The sequence below is a fragment of the Abramis brama genome (genome assembly GCF_963993115.1).
Source record: "Abramis brama genome assembly, chromosome: 7".
In the NCBI taxonomy this organism is placed as follows: Eukaryota; Metazoa; Chordata; class Actinopteri; order Cypriniformes; family Leuciscidae; genus Abramis; species Abramis brama.
In genome coordinates, this window is record NC_139969.1 from 26,829,364 (window position 1) to 26,842,322 (window position 12,959).

At 37.8% G+C, this 12,959-nt stretch overlaps 1 protein-coding gene across 6 annotated transcripts in view; it reads left to right on the top strand.

Moving 5' to 3' along the window:
• st3gal3b (ST3 beta-galactoside alpha-2,3-sialyltransferase 3b) overlaps window positions 1–12,959 on the top strand; it is a 59,568-nt gene that overhangs the window by 30,405 nt on the left and 16,204 nt on the right. For all 6 annotated transcript variants that reach the window (XR_014607046.1, XR_014607047.1, XM_084119191.1 and 3 more), the window contains 3 exons: window positions 2,687–2,750; window positions 3,432–3,527; window positions 3,633–3,819. Coding sequence is in view for 4 of the 6 variants with exons in the window: in XM_084119191.1 (XP_083975317.1) it covers window positions 2,687–2,750; window positions 3,432–3,527; window positions 3,633–3,819 (347 nt within the window). In the remaining 2 variants the exon portion in view is untranslated. The remainder of the gene's footprint in view (window positions 1–2,686; window positions 2,751–3,431; window positions 3,528–3,632; window positions 3,820–12,959) is intronic.

The following is a 12,959-nucleotide window of genomic DNA, read 5'->3' on the forward strand; positions in this document are numbered from 1 at the left end:
GGGTTTATATAAGTCAGTCTCGCTATCATTCCTTCTCTTTCATACTGTGCACATTAATATCTTCCCTCCTGCACATGCACTCAGCAATTCAAAACTTGTCCCACAGCAGACTTTCAAGAATATTTAAGCAAAATGGACAAAACAGACCCAAATAAAATAATGAAATTAAATCAGAATCCTATCTGGAATTCTAGCATTCTTATATAGAGCTTATTATTGATACAATTGCATTTGACAAGCAGCTTCACTCCCGAAAAGTCAAGAGAAAGCAGAAGTTTAGTTGGCATAAATAAAAAGTATTACTTGACAATAATACATCTCTGGTCACAAAAATGACTTCTGTCATAAACTCCAAATGTTTTAAACTGTTAGCGTTCATGTTTCTATAGTAGGATGCCAAACTCTTACTATGATCAACCATTGCCGGTTCAGGACAGGAATGACCCTGATATTGCAGGAGTGTCTGAGAGTAAACCTCTGTTGTGTGTACGTGGCCTGATGTAATGCACAGTATGGCAGACATTTATGTACTTCAGTGATGTGGGGGTTTTATTCCATTCAGCAGAGAACAAGAACTTCATTCTACTGAGCTTTGTGAATGTATCAAAGAGAATGAGACATTCAGAGAAAGACCTGTAGATAAGAAAACGGTTTCTTGAAACCAATTGGTTGTTAATGTAATCCTCCGTTGTCTGCTCAGTTTTTTTCCCCCTCCATCTGAAAAGACGATTACATCTTAGATTTCAGCACATTGTGTCAAATGTTCCAGCACTTGAGGGCAACGGGCACATAAGGGTACCTTGAATGTAACCTTTGTGTACGGTTAAGGGCTGCCGTGTCCACACACATGAAGACTTTCAAAAGAGCAGGTCCCTTGTTTACATTACACCTGGTTTCTGTTTGCTGCACGGATCGTGAGCCTAGCGTGACTTCGCTTTTAACTTTATTCATTTGGATAGGTGATACGTGTGGTTGTTGAATAGAGCTTGACAAAGGTTCTCGAGTCGTGGGCCAGAAAGGCATAAAAATAGATGTCTTATTTCTGCACTACCAATTCTGATATAAGCGATCCCTGCGGCCACCTACGACTTTGTGATTTCTGCTCTTGATTACGTCGCCCTCAGTGGAAAACATTCAGTCAAAGCATTGCAGATGGTTTTGTCGACCGTAAGGTAATCCCAACATCCTTTAAAAACGGGAGAACCAAATACCTCAAAGGAGAATAAACCATTAGGGCTGTTTTGACTGTAAGTTTGGCCTTTTAAGTGCCTTACAGTATTAAGTAGCCTCTTAAATGTCTCCGGTGACTCAGGATGAAGTGTCACTCTTAGCTACTTTGGTGAAGTTCCTCTAAAACTCACGATGAATGTTTAAATAGTTTATGAGCGTGTTTGATTGGTTTTTAAACAAAAAAAGCTTCTTGACCAACATTACATGAAAGAAATGTGTCATTATATGACTCGTGCTCTCAGAAGTCATGCTATATATATATAAATGGGAAGAGCAATAGGTTTGGATTGTTTTCAGATAAACGTCATAAACATTTCAGCCATATATATGTGGTCCCGATGCTGTTTTTGCAGTGTGTGGTGATGCTTGATGTGAGCCGTCAGCACTTTGTCCAAACAATGACGGCTACTCCCTGCTGCTTTTTAATCATTCAGGTCACAGTTTAGGGTCAATGCGGATTTCCAGCTCTTACGTTAGCTTTCACACTACACCGACTGTTGCATTTCTTGAGGATGAATCAATTTACAGAAGGTTTTTACATGCTGTATTGTTGTAATCACATCCATTCACTTCAAACCAAACCAAACCACAGGACTACACTGGTGCATCCTATTATGTTTGCCACCTCAATAACATAGCGTCTATGGCAATAAAAAAGATAATCTCACATGTGAGCTCTTTGTTGTCAGAAACAGTAATGGTAGTCATTAGGGTAGATGCTTTCAAACCACCGGACGAGGAAAAAAAGGAAGAATTATGTACAGATGTAGATTTGGCGCCTCACGCGTACTGCAAAGTGCCTAGCAGACCTCCCAAAGTGTTTCCCTCCATGTTATGCCTTCTTGATTCTTGTTCATTGGAATATAGTTAAGGTCAAAAGGGGAAAATTGGCAAGTCCGTACTCCTTGAATTAGCACTTTTTCAATCCGTTTTCTCATCTTTGGCCTTTTAAGGTATGCATACTGATGCTTTAGTTACCTCAATGGATCACACTAATGCAGCCTTACTAGGAAATCCCGTATCTTCGCTGATATCAGGCGGCATAATCTGTGGCTTCCACGAATGCCTTCGAGGGTATCGGAGGAATGATCGCTATGACCAAACAGCTCTGTAAATTTACATCACGAGGTGACATACTAAAGGCATTGTAGAGCATTAAATTGAAGTCTTTGGCACAGGAATTTTACTTGTTTGCAAATGGCGTTCCACTTTTACAGGCTGGTTTTTCCAAGGTGTCAGTAACCTATTTTCAGTTGCTAATACAACTTCCAGGAGCCTCCAAGCAAATAATACAATCATGCTTCTCCATCAGAACACCAGAAGTGTAGATTACTGATGGAGAAAATCATTTGAGTCAGATTAGAGCCGTAACCATTTAGAGATGTTTTTGTTTGATCTTCTTTATTCTCTCTTTCTCTCTTTTTCTCTCTCTCTCTCTCTCTCTCTCTCTCTACAGAAAGAATCATAGATGTTATTTTATCTTCCACAAAGAATTATGGACTGGGACCAGATTTGGATAGGTAAGACTTTTTGTTTTGTTTTTAGGTTTTTGAAATAAGGCTTATGCTCACCAAGCCTGCATTTATTTCAATAAAATATTAATAATATGAAATATTATTACAATTTAAAATAACTGTTTTAAATTTGTATATATTTAAGAATTTCATTTTTTCCTGTGATGGTAAAGCTGAATTTTCAGCATCATTAATCCTATTCAGTGTCACATGATCCTTCAGAAATCATTCTAATATGATTTGATGCTCAAGAAACATTTATTATTATTGTCGGTGTTGAAAACAGTTATGCTACTTTGGAAACAGTGATACTTTTTTTTTTTTTTTTTTACGGATTCCAGGAGGCATTTAATTGAAATGGAAATCTTTTTTTAACAATGTAAAAGTATTTAAAGTCATTTTTGATCAGTTTAATGCATCCTTGCTGAATAAAATAATTAATTTCTTAAAAAAATTATGTGTGTATATTTTAATGTGTATTAAGCATAAAATGTTCTGATTGTCATGGTTTGCATAACGCATGTATATAGTGCATCATCTTTTACCTGACCTTTTTCTTTTACTTGACTACAGTTATAGGCAATATCAGGTTAGGCTTGTGTCAGTTTTAATAGCTGAATATGGTTGTAAAGATGTATGCAGGTTTTGGAGTAATGCCACCTGTTTTCTCATATGTTCTCTTTGCAGTTTGAGTTGTAAAAGGTGTATAATAGTAGGTAATGGTGGTATCCTTAGCAACAAGTCTTTAGGATCCCGCATCGACGAATACGATGTTGTAGTAAGGTGAGTGCACACAGTCACCATGTTCTGCTTTTTTAATGTCCAAATCAATAAACAGAACAAACAAAAGAATTGTAGACACAAATTCAGCTGATTTGCACTTTTTAGACTCAACGAGGCCCCAGTGAATGGTTACACCAGAGATGTAGGTACTAAGACCACCATGAGGATAACCTATCCTGAGGGGGCCATCCAGAAGCCTGAACGCTATGAAAAAGATTCCCTCTTTGTCTTCTCTGCTTTCAAACCTCTCGACTTTAAATGGTTGAGACAGATGGTCAACAGAGAGAAACTGGTAAGACCTTGTTTCCTTCAGTAAAATCTGTATTTTTTTTTTATTTTTTTTTTATTTTTTTTACTTGTTAAGGTCTTCTTATTTATTTGAGTGTGAGGTAGAATGATTCCAGTTTTTTTTACATGCCCATTTTCTGCACTATATTTTATTTAACTTTTATTAAACTTGAAATCATTTATGAATTCAGAGTAATGTTAATATTGCCATCCAACAAAAAATACTGCATTGAAATTTTTGTGGTTAAAGGATTTTGATGAAGAATAGCTATAGAAGAAAAGGCTTCTATTGTTCAAGGACTTTCGTCTCATTTTTAGCGTGTGGTAAAACATTCTTCTTCCAGGTTTGACTGACATCTTGTGAATTAGCCTCTTAATCAGGAGGGTCGGCACGTCTGAATGAGCTCTCTCTTATCTCACACAGTTTTAATGGCTCTGCCTCCATCCCATTTCTTATCACATAAAGAGCAAGCATAAGCACTCCTTTCTCCTCTGGAGTCGGCTGACTTGGCTACTCAAGGACGTGTTTTTTTCTTTTCCAGTCTTCTGCCATGTAATTGTGGTCAAGGCGTTTGGTCAAGGCGTGTGTGGTTTCCCCCATAATCTCCCTTTTCGGATACTTGTCTTCCTCAGCTGCACACCTGCTTGTTTTCCCCTGTTGTCAAGTGGGAATCTGGCGGCAACGTGCCTCAGGAGTTCCCGGGCCAACACAGCTGCTGGGCTTTCAGGGGACCTGATCTGGATTTTTTTACAGGATGACATTTGTCAGTGTGCAATAGACTTGGCAGAGGAAGAAAAATAGAGAGCTATTTGATCACCCTCCCTCCCCTCTGGCCCCTGAAAGAGCCAGATTTGTCTGAACATCTGATCGTAACAAGCTGGACAGTGGAAAGTGCTCAGATAATTGATCTGCCCTCTGGCTTCTGATACATTGGCTTTGATCCCATGGAAGGAAGAATTTCCTTCACCAAATGAGGGGTCAAGAAAGCTCCAATGTGTCTGCCATAATGTTAGAAACAGCGTTCAGAGGATGGTGACTGATGAAAACCATAGTATTAGTTAACAGAATAGCTTTTTTTTCCTGAAAAAGGAACGTTGGATGTTCCAGCCATACTGGAATCTAATGGGGAGCTTCTTGGTTGTAAAAATGGAAATAAAAATAAGAATATTCTAGATACCTGACGTTTGCTAATAAAAAAGACAAGCAGGACTCGTACTGCTGGTCATATTAAGCTTTGGTATGTAACTCGTCCTCAATGAATTAGGTTTACATGCACACCAAAAATCTGCTTTTTGCAACGTTACATGCAAACGTTTACATGTGCTTTTACTTTTCTAAGCAATCACAGTAATACAGTTGGATTTTTATCCGATGGATAGTAAAATGGGCAAAATAAACTCTTAGCCTTACGATGAAGGAGGGACCCAAGCCATATCTAGAAACAGAATATCACAGAGACCACCCAGAATACCCTAGCAACCACATAGCAATTGACATAAACCACTAAGAACACCTTAGCAACTGCATAAAAACCCCTGGCAGTGATTTTTGTTCAGGCAAGCAGCACTCAGATTTTCTTCTGAAAATGTAAAAATGCAGTTCCTGATTGTTTTTCTTCCTCCGGCAGACAGCCACAGCTGTAAAAGATGTTTATATCCAGCTAGTCTACGTGACCTCCCGTGCATGTATTAAGTTGTAAGAGTATCATGTTTAAAGTGGAGTTTTTAACCGATTGTCACTTGACAAATGAAGCCTATCACTATTGTGAATTCTTACAGATGAAAAACGACTGACTTCTATTCTTCTCTCTTGATCAACGTCAGACTCCGAGTGCCCCTCGCATTCCCTCGCTCCCTTCTCAAACAGTTTAACTTTGGCTGTGTTTATTTTTAACTGGCGAAGGGTGGTATTTTAGGGCCAGATGAAAATCTGACTAAGCGTTTATCTAGTTTGTGCACTCTATACGTACCGCAGATGTTTCTTTGAGTAATTTGAGTAATCTCTAAACAATAACAGCTATTCATCACCATGCTTAATCACACATAATCTTATCAAACACTGTGTCCCTAACAACAGTATACAGTTCATCTCATGTTTGAAAACAAATACATTCCCTGCAGGCCGCTTCCAAGTCTTATTTAGATCTTACGACATATCTTTGAAAATTTCATCGCTACATAGAAAAATCCTGTTGATTGACATGTGGTGATGTTGCTGCTACTTTGCCAAAATATAAACGCTTCCCTTTATTGGCAGAAACCTGGTGGTGAAATGGAAAATGCTTTGTTTATGCAATCGGTGACAACAACGATTGAGATCCATTGTGTAGCGACGTCTTTCATTTGGAGATAAACGCATAAAGGCATGTGCGACTGTGTGGGCAGTTGGCTTTAGAAAGGCACGTAGCTTTAGACTTCAGTGTAATCCTTGACTAGCACTGACTCCTCATTCTCTTCATCTCAAACAGTCACACTGATGTAACTTTGAACAGTGGCTGCTTGCAGCTTTGAAGGTTTTTTTTCTCTCTGCTACTCTTTTGTACGCTGTGGACACTCAAGGGTGGAAGGAATGCCAACCTTTTCAGTTCGTAACTTCGTATTGACAGAACAGTAGACGGGTGTCTTCCCAGCATTGAAGAATTTTGCTGGAGTTCACCTGAATATTAAGCTATGAGGGATGAGCGCTCTTCACAAATGCAAACCACCTGTTAGTCGAATTATTGCATTTTGATGAAAGATTATGAAGACAAACAATTATGTTTTTGGAATAACATGCATGTGATGAATATTTAACAGTAATATCATGAATGTGCATTAAAGCCGACATAAAATCAAAATTAGCCATTGTAACAAGGTTAGTTGTTATGGGAAGAAGGGGATGATAACCGGCGAACATTCCAATAAACTTATAATCATAAAATAAACAAACAACAAACGAAAGTAAATGCGGCAGCCCCTTGCGGGCGACTGCCGCCACATATAAACAAAACATAACATAAATAGTCCAGGCCTGGTCCTCTCTCGTCCTTCACTGTCGTCGCTCCTCCTTTTATGATTCCGCTCTTCCGTGAGAGATACGAGACAATCATCAATCACGCCGTTCTCTTACGGTTCCTCTGCCTCGTCCTGCTCGCCACAGCCATATTTATTTTCTTAATGCATGTTATTGGTCTTATAGAGTGCTGCAGGTATAACATATATTTGTAACCCAAAACCCAGGAACAAACTGGGATTTTAGCACTTTTTAAGTTCCATCATCCTGAAGTCAATGTTTTTTTTTTAAGGATTTTTATTTGTCTTGTAAAAGGCGGTTGCTAACAAGTCTCTAAATGGGACTACAAAGGTTGTCAGGGACATTATACATCACGCCGAACAGGTAAACTCAGGTCTACTCAGTAGTCCACTTACAGCTTCGCTGTATTTATAATCATGCTCTTGCAAACTCTTCTAACTCAACCTTTCAGGGAAAATGTTTTTGTTTTTTTAAATAAAGACTTAAACATTTGTTGGAATTTTAATGGTGGGGACATTGAAGTCAAGCAATCACTGTGTAGTTCGTTTATAGCCCACGTTTAGCTTTTTACTTCTGGCGATTTGTATTTAGGCTTCAAAATTTAGTATAGTTGTATACGAATCATAAGCTTTTTTTATCACAGAGCTTATTTTCTGCAATAATCCAAAAGCCAATGGATTTTGCTTATTTTGTTTTTTGTCAAAGGAACCAGGGTGATGCTAACTTTCAGGTTGGCCTACAAAAATGCAGTATTTCATCATTGCAGCAATCTATAGTGAACTGTTTATCCATGCGTATATATTTTTTTAACTGTTTTTTCTTTTTCTTTTTTTTACCTTATAATCCTGAATTAAAATGTCAAGTCAAAATCATTTTCTGTGGTCACGGAGTTGAATTCGTTTTGAACTTGGAACATTACTTTCACACTAAACACTCGATTCAACTCAGATTTGTTAAAACTCCATAAACGCGTCACATTGTTCTCTTGATTTCACCTATTTTAGTCATTCAAAATGGATTAACGCCTCAGAGGTCACTGATGTAAAAACATACGAAGGAGCCTGATTTGAAAATGGGCAATGGGCTAGCCGTCATGTGTGATAAGAGCGTACTTAATTAACGAGTCCTAGAGGTCGCGGAGGAGCATGTGGCTCCCACGATAATTAGTTTCATTCAGAATACCATTGACTAGGTAATCCTCTGGCTTCTCTCTGAATATATTTACCCATCACTTCCTTCTTCCATATGTCTTAATCCCTTATTATTTCAGCCTTACATGGTAAGAGCAAGGCAAAAGTATGTCACTTATCAGACACTCCTTCAGGCTCCCGCTTTTGGTATTTATTGAAGGTACTTTCCGTGTGTCGGCGTGTTGCATAGCATTGCCAGTTGTATAATAGTTGCCCCGTTGTATCTTGTGGTTTAGTTTGTAGTAGCTTTATTTGTATGTAACTCCTGGAGTACACGATGTTGTGTGCATGACTATCTCTGTTGATGCCTGTGGAGAGCGTGCCTTTGTTTACTCACGAATCCTTAAGGAAAGGTGACTCATGGCACTTTTGCGAAATTTTAAAGGGATAGTTCACCCAAAACAATGTGTCATAATATAGTCATCCTGGGGAGTTTAAAAACAATCCTGGACAGTCTTTTTAATAAAAAGAGGAACAAAGTGAAAGAGGACCAAAAAAAGCAAAAAGCAACAGAAGTACTACTCATAAAAAGTACTGATAAGGCTTGTTCACTATATTCAAAGTCTTCAAAGTCAATAGCATTGTGAGAAATGGACTGACATTTGTTGCTGTTGCCTGAAATTGTTGGAATCTGCCCTACCTGGCGTTCATGAGCGAAATAGCGATGACTTATTCATGAACGAGTCATTCTTTGCAATTAATCCATTGATCCAATTCACAAAACTCCTCTAAATGAGTCATTCATTGATTTAACAGCCCCCTAGAAGGGAAGATCAGGGAATAATAGTGCATTCTTTTTGAAGCTTGAAACAGGCTTCATGAAACCTTTCATTATTTGTCACTTGATCATTGAGAGTCAGCACTTTTGATCTCTTTGTAGCTTGATTGCAAGTCAGCATTTTCAAGCCCTTTGTAGTGGTGTTTTTGTAAAAACGTGTCTATTTTTAGAGTTTGATGCAGGTGTTGTCTCTCCATTTGACCTAATGGGGCAGCAAGCCAGGGGTTAACAAGGGGACATGTGGTTGTTTGCTTCTGAACATGCCAACAACCAGGCTTTCATCAGCCAAACAGTCACTTGTATGTCTCTGTATTACATTTGAGGCAGTAAAAATGGTACCAGACCTTTTAACCAGTCCTTTGGCATGCTTAGGGTAGTGTAAGTCTCTGATGACATACCAATGGACCAACCACGGGCCATTTGCAAATCATTTAATTATCACTGTCTCTAATCTGATTGGCTGACTTTTTGTAGTCTACCTGGAACTAAGTTGACTTTACAAAAAGCCATTTGGAGGATGAAATATTATTGGATTTGCCAAGGTTAGTAGCATTAAAGATATGCAGAGTTTTGTTTGAGGAACTTTGTTACCATGTTAAAGTAAAGGTACAATATGTAATTTTTTTGTAATAAAATATCCAAAAATCACTTGCACAGTGTGATATATTCCCTTCAGTTGTGCACTTACAATATCCCAAAAGTTACCAAAGATTTTTCATTTCATAGAAATTCCAGTTTTAAATAATGGCTCGTCCCTGGTCATTGTCGCCTGTCAGTGACGTAATATCCGCGTTATCCCTGATTTCCGCTCGTACTGCCATAGTAACCATGGCGACAGACGTGGACAACTGCGTTACGTCTAGTGGCACGCTCACGCTGTTGTTGTTTCTTTCAAACATTATGGACCATGGCAAGCAGGCTTTGGGACAAAAGGAGAACTAAAACAAGGATCAATATCGGTGTGGCGTTTTCGAAAGCTTCACGTCCGTGACTAACTTCGACTTGACAGAGTCAAGCATCTTGCATGTACTTTATTAGACAGGTGAGCAAATCAATGTTATATAGCTCAACATGATGAAATGTTAGAATATGATCAGTATGTTATTCTAATGTTGATCTAGCTTACTGCTAGTCTCATACAGCCAACAAACTAACACATATAATAACATTATAACTTTCAACACACTCAAATGCAGTTTAGTGTGATAGTGTAGACCAAGTGAAACTGCGCCGCGTTACCTCACAAGTTTAATTCGTCAAATAATCTGACCTGTGTGAGTAGTAATTCTGCACTTGCGGGTAGTTCGGTAGAATTAAATTTCCTTATTCCTTTATATCCGTGGGACTTGCGTGTGGCACTGATATCTGTCTCTTATTAGCAATCGCGCCCTACTTCATACCATAGTCATGTTAAAAACGTGAATGTTTTCACTCATCCATAAGCATTATTAGATCCACCAGCATGACGACAAGTTCCATAATTCCTCTTATGCGTCATCAACCCACACCTTTGTTATTGTAAGAGGTTAGCGACCCCTAGTGGCGAAAAATATTATGTATTGTAGCTTTAACTCTACAAAGACAACTGTATATTTTGCTTTTCTTTCTGAAATGCAACCAGTGCTTAATGCTTTTTGAGCACAAACTGGGGCTATTTTTAGTCTTATTTAAGACAAGACTCATTCTTAAATGGCACATAATGATGAAATAAACTTTGATTGTTCAGTTTACATATCGTTTAGATGGTCTGACAGTAATGTGGATACAACCTTATGCTTTGCTTATACTTTTTTTGATTTTCCTTCTACTAACATGCTTTTTCCAAAGCCTGGGTGATGTCAGTTGACCCATTTGTCCTGTTTGCTTCCTTGAAGAGTGAAGATGCATTCACTGGATGACCCAAGGGAGTCTGTAAAGCAGAAAGTCACTGCTCTCAAGGCAAAGAAAGGTCAGAACAAGGACAAAGACGACAAAAAAAAAGAGCAAATAGCTGAGATTCTTGCTCACAAAAGGAGTGTCATCTGAGTATCCAATAGAGTTTGGATTCCTGACCCGGTCAAGAGCAACGGGATCTAGATTTCACGAACCTGACCTGCTGTGGATGAGTGCTCGACGAAATGTGCACATTTCTGCTGGGGCCCTCAGAGTAAACCTTCAGAGCTTTATATACAAACTGAAGTTCATATGAATCATTCAGAGCCTGGGGTGAAATGGTTTGCCAGTGCAGGTTTACACTTCTTATCAGGCTTCATCTCTGACTGTGGTGGTATAAATTTGCATGTTGATATGTCACGGCCTAGCTGCAGTTGCAAATTTGTCATCCGGCCTGATATGTTTATAGGCATTCAGAGCATGGCAACTAGAGCAGCAGGAACAACATCTGTCTGACAGCGTGCCTGAGCCTCTAGAAGACAGGCTTTGATTGCAGCTCAGTCGGCTAGAGCACACACCATAAAAAAGATCATTTCACTTTAACGGTGTACCTCCCAAGTTTATTGACCTTTTAAATATAACCCTAAAGATAAACAGGAAACTTTTTCAAAATAGCGTGTGTTTTCCTCTGCTTGAACCGTGTGCGTGCAGTATCTTGAGATACGGAGAGAAAGGATTGTGATTATTTGTAAGAGAACAGCTAAATGTTTCATATTACAAAGGAACCCTTGACTATTTTTATTCTCGTGTCGTGAGCACCTGTGGGAATGGGCCATTGACAACCTGTTTGCCCCTCTGTGACCAGATTAGATTTCCTTGCGCATCATTTTTGAAAGGAAGTCTTGGTGCAGACGTTTCTCATCGAATCTGACCATGTCAAGTGTAAACCTGATCAAAGGTATACTTGAGGTTTTCCCCCCTTTTAAAGAAGCAAGTATTAAATTACACGGATTCAGTTTCTTATCCATTAGGAATGCAGGAAGTTTTCTGCATGGTAACTCTCCTTGCGACAGTTTTGCTGGTGAAAATCTAAGTTGTGTGCCTTCTATACAACATGATCTAGAGCACTTTCCATGCTGTGTTGTTAACTAAAAGTATTAAAAGTTGTTTTTGTTAATTGAAATAAATCTGAAATAAAATATAAATATTAGATAAAAACGTTTAAGTTGTACTAAACTAATTTGAATAAAACTAGAATAAAAATAAAAGTTACACTTTATTTTAAGAGTTACGGTTAGGGTTTTGATTTAGGGTTAGTTACTTGTAATTATGCATAACTTACTGTTGTAACTACACGTACTTACTATAGTAATGTGTAATTACGTCACCTTAAAATAAAGTGTTACCAAAATAAATATTAGCTTTAAAAATAAGGTTAAATTAAAAATAAAATCAAAACCTCGTAAAAATGCAAAAACACATACAAAAATTACTAAAACTTAAAGTAAATCTAAATAAATGTAAATTAAAAATAAAAAGCAAATTTAAAATATTTGTAAATACTGTTAAAGTATATAAATAATAATTAACTAACTCTTTCCATAGTGGTTGATGTTCAGTCTACATCTACTGTATTTAAAGGATCATGAAATATCACAATCACAAACAGTTTTTTTTTTTTTTTTTTTTTTTTTGCTATTTTCTTGCGGTTTTGACATTTCACTTTTTTAAAAACTGTACTGTAAATTGACCTGTGCTGCTGAAATAGGGGTTTTCATTACACCAAAGCACTGCCTCCCCAAATTTGATTCCAGCCCTGAGCCCTGAAAACGCCAGATTTCTCTTCTCATTGTGCATTAACTTTTTAGCTTGCAGCTTCTTTATAATGAAGTTTGGCGTTTGTATTTGTTGCCTTTCCCCACTATCTATGTTTGCATAACAATAAAGAAATCAGAAGTGTTTACACTGATGTCAAAGGAGAACATATCAAATACCTTTCTCACGGCATTTCACACTTCAATGCAAATAACATCAACCACCACATACCTGTACTCCTTCCTGAAACTTAAGATCTTAAATGCAAATTTGTCAAGCACTAAACGTCATTTTGTGTTTTGACAAAAATGTATGTAATTTCCATGATTCTGTTCAATCAGGAATTTTTTTTAAATGTCTCAAACTTTAAAAAAGTGCATGTACTGTATAACTTTCATGGCTCTTTAGAAACCAATAATGAGATCTACATTTTTATTCTTTTGCCAAGCTTTTTTAGGCAAGTCAGTATGAAATGA